This window comes from Sinocyclocheilus grahami, unplaced genomic scaffold (assembly GCF_001515645.1).
Source record: "Sinocyclocheilus grahami isolate Dianchi unplaced genomic scaffold, SAMN03320097.WGS_v1.1 scaffold93.1, whole genome shotgun sequence".
Taxonomy (NCBI): Eukaryota; Metazoa; Chordata; class Actinopteri; order Cypriniformes; family Cyprinidae; genus Sinocyclocheilus; species Sinocyclocheilus grahami.
Window position 1 is genome coordinate 1131472 of NW_015505272.1, and position 9176 is coordinate 1140647.

At 35.7% G+C, this 9176-nt stretch overlaps 1 protein-coding gene across 2 annotated transcripts in view; it reads right to left on the reverse strand.

Moving 5' to 3' along the window:
* Window positions 1–1966: 1966 nt before the first annotated feature.
* The window catches only part of msh3 (mutS homolog 3 (E. coli)), a 59457-nt gene continuing 52247 nt past the window's right edge, over window positions 1967–9176 (reverse strand). For both annotated transcript variants that reach the window (XM_016275326.1, XM_016275325.1), the window contains exons 22-24: window positions 5930–6056; window positions 3442–3610; window positions 1967–2381 (exon numbers count right to left, since the gene is read on the reverse strand). In XM_016275326.1, the coding sequence (XP_016130812.1) occupies window positions 2300–2381; window positions 3442–3610; window positions 5930–6056 (378 nt within the window). In that variant the 3' untranslated portion in view covers window positions 1967–2299. The remainder of the gene's footprint in view (window positions 2382–3441; window positions 3611–5929; window positions 6057–9176) is intronic.

Consider the following 9176-nt stretch of genomic DNA (forward strand, 5'->3'; position numbering starts at 1 on the left):
GGCATCCTCTTAAAGAGACAGCGCCTCTCTGGCGCCCTCTCCCTTGTGACTGAGCGCAGCTTTTAATGAGTGGGCGGATAGAAAGCGCGGCATAAAGACTCGCAGATCTTAATGAGGAGGCGGGGATGTAGATATTTTAATAAGGAGGCGGAACTGTGTATATATTTTAATGAGGACGTGGGGCGAGGCGCGCTTCAGCGCGTTACTCTACAGGTGCATCTCAATAAATTAGAATACATGTACAGTAAATGAACATACTTTCCAGAAGGCCAACAATTCACTAAAAATGTTTTTTTTTATTGGTCTTATGAAGTATTCTAATTTGTTGAGATAGTGAATTGGTGGGTTTTTGTTAAATGTGAGCCAAAATCATCACAATTAAAAGAACCAAAGACTTGAACTACTTCAGTCTGTGTGCATTGAATTTATTTAATACACGAGTTTCACAATTTGAGTTGAATTACTGAAATAAATTAACTTTTCCACAACATTCTAATTTATTGAGATGCACCTGTATATACAGTACACAACAAGCAACTAGGTTCCAATTAGGTGCTTTACTGTTAGATTAAGATGCGTTAAAGGAAAAGCCACAATTCTCACTGAGTACGTTACATTTCAGTGTCCTTGATATTCATCATTTAGAAATCGAGGTATACTGACAAAAAATAATTACAAGCAGCATTAGAAATTACACATTACATTCAGAGTTTATCATTTCATTAAATAATATGCATAAAAACTTCCACACAAACAAGTGTAAAGTTCTGTTTACACAAAGAACGCTATCTATAAATATAACTAAAATGTTAATTATATTACCGTTAACTATATCCACACCAACACATAATACACATAATACACATTCTGTTTATGGTAAGCATACACTGCTGTTTTTGCCATCTGCTACTTTAAATGCTCAAGATCTATAAAGTCGGCTGGATTCTGACTGGCTACCAATGTTTTTATGGCTCATCAGCTGGGAAAAAATGTAAAGTAATTCCAATGATATCGTCCAACTGTGACGTTAGTTATAGCTGTTTTGTGGACTTCCATATTCTCATAGGACTAGAATGATAATTCAAATTTTAGATTTACCATTATAGTCCCTGGTGTGAACAGGCCTTAAGCAGCCATTCACACAGAACACGTTTTTACATTCACGTTTTTTTTTCTTCCATTGTTGTATATGTACAGTAAACATGCGCTAGACAATGTTGCACTTGTTTCTCAATGACACCAAAACACGGCACGCAAGTTAACATTTTGAATTTCTCAAGCACATTCTCACAAAGTGTCAGATAAGAGACAATTGCTGCACTAAAGATCACTGTCACATGGACGCTTCGTGTGCACAAGCAAGTGACATTCTCAGACTCTATCAAGCTGAGAAATGCACATTCATTTTAATCTTATTTGCTATAACTTTTAAGATGTTAGGATGACAAATATTAAGGGTTAAGATGGTAATAACTGATATACTGCATATTTGATGATATAAAGATTAAATAATACAAATCGATTTTAAAATCCAGTTCAGTCAGTTTATTTTATATAGTGTAGCATCTATAGTTCATGATTTTAAATGACATTTAAAATAATATTATTAAAGCAAACCTGTGCAACTTCAAATAAATGCAAATGTGAGTAAGGAAGGAAGACACAGGAGGGCTTTATGTTCTCAGCCTGACTGCTTCAGCTTTTATGAAGACTGATTATCATTCACCTCAGACGTCACATTTAAAGGACAATGAGATTACTGAGGAAACTTAAAGGGATAGTCACCCAAGAAATGAACATTGTCACCCATTACCATTCCAAATCTTTATTACTTGCATTCTCCTGTAGAACTTACATTTTGTCAACATCAAATAAAACTGTTTGGTTACCAACATTGTTCAAATTAAGAAGAAAGAAATCATACATGAGTGCGTAAATGATGACAGGATTTTCATTTATGGGTGAACTAATGAAATGAACACCACAATTTACAGAATTTTTTTTAATTTCTAGTATAATTAATGTACATACAACATTACACTAACAAGCTTAGAAAGGTGCATTAGTTTCTTTTTTCCTATGGACACAAATACAGCATATTACCAGCAAATCTTCTGGCCAAAGCACCTGGAGAGTGTCTATGTAAGACATCATTCATAGTTGTACGATCTGTTGTTTTGAGTTCACGTTAAAACGGGTGATGAAATACATGATGTATTCAAATACATGATATTTAGTTCCTGTTTGTTTAACGGTTTTTGCAACCATCATCCTATGGGCAAAAACCATCATGCTATTATTAGAGACTACACTTTCTCCAATCCAGCAATGCTTCCTTGTTGGTGATACTCCAGGCATCAGATAACAGTCTCACCATTTTCCTATGTTTGTAAAGACAGAAGGGGGTAATATCATGTTACATACCACACAATTACAAAAAGGTTTAAACAGTGTCAATACCTCAGGAAATATTTTTTAATAATGTAGACAAATCAAAGACATATGGAAGCCCGTTTCTGCTACTGAATAAAAAATTAAAAAGGTCATTGCGACTTTTTATCTCACAATTCTGACATTTTTTTCTCACAATTGTGAGTTTACATCTCACAATTCTGACTTTTTTTCTCAGAATTGGGAGATATAAACTCACAATTGTGAGTTATAAAGTCAGAAATACAATGCATAACTTTTTTCTCAGAAGTCAGTATTGTGTGATATAAACTCGCAATTGCGAGACAAAACTCAGAACTGCTAGATTTAAATGCGCAATTCTGACAAAGAAAGTCAGAACTGCAAGATATAAACTTGAAATTGTGAGGAAAAAAAGTCTGAATTGTAAGAAAAAATGCGCAAATACCTTTTGTTAATTTTTATTCAGTGGCGGAAACAGGGTTCCATAATGACATTTGATAAATTGCTGCTGTTTTAGTGGCTGGTGCAAATACAAATGCATATACACTGAGACTCATTATGGATATTTAAACTTTAATATATGCATATGGATAACTGATTCTAAATATTTACATTTTAAACTGAAGAATGACTTTTGTCTATTTAGTCAATTATTTACTTCCTCTTCGACATTTCATGCATGTGTTCAAGGAAATAATGTACAGGCAACTGGACAAACTGGCTTCCACATACTGTATATGAAAATAATCTATGCAAAGCCACTGACTTTACACAATTAGGTTACAATACATTTCTAATTCTGACAAGTTTTAGCAATGACTTCAATGTCTATAATCAAATACAACATATAAAAATATGTGAGCCTACACAATATTTTTCAAACAGAGCCTCAAACAGAGGAATAATTTGTAACCTCTTCAGATATTTCTCTCACGGAAAAGTCTTTCATTTGTTCTGAAAGAAGCTCCTCCACAATCCAAAATTACTACAGTGTTCTTTTTCCATTGTGTAACCAATCAGCCCACGTACCTCCGGCTGTTCACGAGAGCCTCCAACTCTTTGGATTTGAATGCCGCGGTCCTGAGGATGGACTCTGGGATTTCAGCCAGACGTGCTACATTTAGCCCATAGCTCCTGGCGGCTGCGCCTTCAATCAGCTGATAGAGAAATGTGATGAACTCAGGCTGCACCTCCTCCTCTAGTAACGAGAGCAACGGAGCTATTAAACACTTTGGAAGCACTATGTGTGTATCAAAGTAATGATCAGAGGATTCAATGCGAGAAGAAAAGAATTTATAAAAACAAGATCCATGATAATCCTGATGATGATGATACTAAATTTATACAGTAATAAACAGTCTACTGCTTAATAAATACTATATTGTTTTATGCTAATATTGCAAAATAATGCTTTAATGGACTATGCTAAAATTTGATGAACTGATCAAGTATTTTAGCCATTATACTGGGATAAGAGAAAGCATTTGAACATACAAAAAATGAAACACATTACCTTGAATTATAAAGTATAAGAGCATATGACCAAAGTGTCAAATCTGTGAATAATACCAATGTAACGGCATAATAACTGTGAAGATTTTTTTGTCTGAGAAAAGAGATTTCATTAATGATGGACATTAGAAGGTCACGGAGTTGTGCTGAGAACTTTTTCCATAAAAGACACTTCTTCAGAACTCAGATGAAGTAATTTCTTGTGTCATGGTGTGACAGTAATGACACAATTATTATTAACCTGATTTGTGAATATGATTTGTGAACATTTCTTCTAATATTTCTCAGCAATTCTGTCACAAAAATGGAGGGGGGGGGGGGGAACCTAGTTGAATTCTGATGATCAGAACTCTGCATGTGATTTCCACATGTATTTCAATGACAGTAGGTGAAACTTCACAGACAGCACAGTACAATGAGAAACTGAAGAGGAAAGACTACTTATGCAATAGGATTACTGCCATACACACAAGCTAGTTGTTAAGTAACCACTACCTGGGTCTTGTAACCGTGTTCTCTAGTTAAATTCTCTTTCTTCCTGGAAAATGTAATTTTATACCACAGAAGTCCAGAAGGCCTGACTCTGATTGGTTGACAGATGTTTCCAAGCCATCGATTTTACAATAAATTTGTTCAAATTCCATCTCATAGTCACATTCGTTTATGCAAAGTAGCTTCTACCAATCAAAGTACTAGCCAAAGTAATTTCTACCACAGGAGAAGCAGACTTGGGCTTTCTAAGCAGGATGCTTAATTTTGAACCTTAAAAAAAAGATCTTGAGATAAACAAATAAGCTAACCGTTGTAAAAGTGAAATCGGCGAATCAGCTTTAAAAATGTCCACTCAGGTTTCTTGTCTTTTGCGGTCCTATCTGCTCCTCAACACTACGTAAGACCAAATATGATCTGTTGACTTGTCACTGCCTGAAGTCATTCAGATCAAGCAATCTACTACACAAATTATTACCAAATCAATTTCACACATGAAACCAGGGGAAATATTTATCATATTTCATACTGACTGATTTAACCATTTCCAGTTTCTTGAATATCAAACTGATATTTGAAAAAAAGATGCTTGGAAACAAATATCACATTGACGGTCTCATCTCCTTCAAATGGAAAATTCACCCAAAGATGAAAATTAATTTACTCGCTTTTATGTCATTCCAAAACCATAAGACTTTACTTAACCTTCAAAACACAAATTAAAAAGATAAATAAAACCTTAATTTGTATTTTAACGGTTAACCAAAGTCTAATGACTGAAAAGACATGAGGGTGAGTAAATGCTGACAGAATTTTCATTTTTGGGTGAACTATCAAGGCATGTCAGCAGATAAAATGGGCATGAAACTATCAAAAAAATCCAATAAATGAAAAGAGGGGCATAGAGCATGCACAATTAAATCTGGCATTCAACACACATATAAAAGTGACATTTGTTATTCTACAACTTAAATGAAAGGTTTTCCAGAAGAAGAAAAAACATCACGAAGCACATCAAAAACACCCCCCCAAAAAAGAAAAAAAAACTTTATTTGGTTACTAGTCGAGTACTCTGTTCTATTTTAATAATCAAGCACTGGACAGATCAGACAATAGGTGGACTGACTAACAGAAGGTCTAAGAAAGTGTGCCACACTCCTTGATCACTCAAGCAGCATAAGGTCAATGCAAAGATGAGTAAGTGATCCATGAAATCCCAAATGACTCAGCTGACATACAACAGCAAAGGAACTGGTTCAGAGGCTACCAAAACCAGCATATTCCAAGACAATGCACTCCTCTTTCCCTACTACCGCTTTGTGTGCACTGAAGAAATCAACTCTCTGATCCAGACACTAATGGCATTCACAGATGACATCAAGATGAAGTTAATAAACGTGCATGGTTCATTATCAAGAACGGCAAGATCAGGATTTTGAATGGAAGCTTATATATAGCCCAATCTCAACTCAAGAAGCTGATGTAATGTGAGTGGGTAGATCAATTCCATACACACCATCAGAAGTGCTCTCTGGCTCATTCAGCAGGAAAGCCATGTGGTAGTTCCCCACATTCTGCGGGTGCAAGTGCTCCAGCTCACACAGTGGAGGGTAGTGGGTCACAAACAATGTCATACACTTCACCTGCAGAAACACACAGAGAAGAAAAATAATCCAACTTCACACATTTGCACATAATTCAAAGGTCAAGCTGTTTCTGAAGGTATTTTTAACAATGTTGGTAATCAAACAGTTGACAGCAGCCATTGACATCAGCAGTATATTTTCCATACTATGGAAGTCAATGGGTACCGTCAACCTTCCTCAAAGAAAGTCAATGGCTTTCGTCAACCAACCATATATCTTTTTGTGTGTTCAACAGAACATTTAGTCGGTGTTATTTTTGAGGGACATTTGATAGTTGAAAAATAAAGCAAACTAAATCAGAACAGCTTGAATAACTGCCAAGTTTGGTGAACACAGCTTGAAAGCTACAGTCAGAAAGAATTTGAACTAACTACTTCAGACAATTCATTACAAATCAGCACCAATTATAATCAAAACTCAATATTACAAATTTATTCAAGGACCAACAATATAGATTTGGTTACTCAGCAACCTGCTTCCATATGACTGCGTGACAGAGCGAGACATCCTTCAGCCAGATGCACAAACCACGCAAACAGCAACCACCCCCTCACTCGCCATTTACGAACATCATCAGCAGCCCGTGTGTGCATCGCGTTACCACCTCACCAATGCACACATTTCATTCCAGAGGGGGGACGTGTTCATTTCTCCACTTATTGATGTGTTTGGGTTTTTTAGCAGGCTCAGGGGAGGCATTGAGTGTAAAATGAGTGTAAATCATAAATATGAGTGTAAATATGAGACGCACGGAAGATATGCAGACAGAGCACTGAAGCAAAACAAGAGGCATGTGATTTTTCTTGTAATTTTTCTGTGATGCATTCCTCAAGTAGTTCACATTTATTAAAACTTATTTAATAGAAGTCAGTTTTGGAGACTTTCAAGGCAAGGCTACTAACTTGCCCATTACCATCAAATACAACAAGCATGCTCTGTGAATGAACAGGATGAACATTATTGAAGCTAAATTTATATCTTTTATTGGTCAGCAAGTTTTTAATTACCACATAAAGAAAAAAAATAGACTTAAAGCATAAAAAAGTAGGGTGAATCCATGGTGCATTGCTTCTACACAAAGTCTCGTTTGTGCCAATATTCATGCTTGGTGTGAAAAGGCGATTAAATTAATAATTACATTACAATTAAAACAGATACTGTTACATGTAGGCACACTTTTGTGTGCCTACATGTAGTCCAGTCCACTATAATTATTCTGGCCAAAAACTGCTCAATAAAAAGAAAACAAAAAGGTAAAACAACCAACTAAAGTGTGCGTCAATTACATGACGTTTAGGGACAAATACAATCTTTGGAACAAAGCTGTGATTAAAGATCTCTAATTCACTTTAAATGTACACTGTCGTTCAAAAGTTTGGGGTTGTTAATGTTTTTTAAATATCTCTTGTAATATATTTTAAGATATAATGTATTCCTGTGATGCAAATTTCTGTGTGATGAATTTTCAGCAGTCATTACTCCAGTCTTCAGAACTTATACAGTAGTGAAAATATCTCTAACAGAAGTGCTGAGTAAACTTCAGTAAATTCAGTTACTAATTTTACTGTCTAGTAACTTTAAAACATGACTTTGGTCATGTACACACTGCAGCTAAATTTTTTAGTCAATTCACCTTTCTGAAATTCTGTTCAGTTATTTTTTGCGGGAGTGTCAACCACATTCTACAACCGAAAAATGCAGGTAGTGACAACCGCATTTACAGAAATTCTATGAAGTATATATGGAACCAAACTGAACAACTTGTTGTTAATGATGTATTAAAATGCATATCACAGAGTTGTGTCTTTTCTGTATGTGTGATGCAAGAAATCACAGGGTGAATTTAGCCTCATTAGTGTTGCCAGATCTCGCTAGAAAAACAAAAACAAAAAATGGAAATAAGCCACATACAATACCAAAATCTACTTTATTAACTCCATAAACTGGATCACTTTATGTGCACAGCCCAAACAACAAACCCAAAGACACTTAATAATTGCCACTTGTAATAAGTGGACATGGCAACCCCTTCAAGAGTGTTCTCTGCAAAGTAGCCTTCCAAAGAGGTCTGGTCGATAAAACAATAACGATAATTATTGCGATATCATTTTCCTCAATAAAACGATAACAAGAGTTCAATAAATGTTTGATGCAATGTTTATGCGCTATAAGCGGAACGAAACTACTGCTACTCATTTAAACCGCACCACACTATTTATCCGCTCGGCTTAAAGTTCAAATGGCATCACAGCACAAGCTTACTAGAGTAGATTCGTTTATTCTTTGAAAAGTCTCGGTCACACGAGCACTAAACAGAGCTTGAATTCAGTGAAGTGTTCCGCGAACACAAATTATTCTGTGATTTAAACTAGTTTAAAGCCAGATGAAACAGCACTAACAAACAGGAGAAACACTGTGTGCAATTATACAGTCATAAAGCCTTTTCAATCTACAAATCGCCATCATTTAACATGGATTTACTGTAGTAACACTAACTGCACCATGGTATTTTAGCAGAAATGTTGGACAATCATAATACATTTTATGATATTATTAATGAAGACATGAATTAAATGTATAAAACGAGTAAGGGAATATAATTACAGTATTTTTTTGTGATTGTTTGTGCATTTATACTAAATGTATTTAGACTACTGTTTTTAAAGGGGTCATATGATGCGATTTAAATTTTTCCTCTCTTTGGAGTGTGACAAGCTCTTGGTGCATAAAGAAGATCTGTAAAGTTGCAAAGACTAAAGTCTCAAATCCAAAGAGATATTCTTTATAAAAGTTAAGAGTCAACCACGCCTACCTAAAACGGCTCGTTCTAACACGCCCCCACGTCTACGTTACGATGTGTGAAGATTGGCTAACGCCGCCCAAATGTTCACGCAAAGAAAGAAGGCGTAACTTTTATTCTTGCTGTAGTATTGTTGTTGCCGCCGCCACCGCCATGTGAAGGCGCTGTGTGTTTCGTTGTGAAAGCAAAACTACTTTTTTTGGCCTTCCAAAAGTGGACGATATCCGCTTCGTCATGCCTAGAACTGATCCATGCTATTTACTGAGGAAATACATCAACTTCGTGCTGTGGATTGCCGGATCGGCTTTCACCGTGGA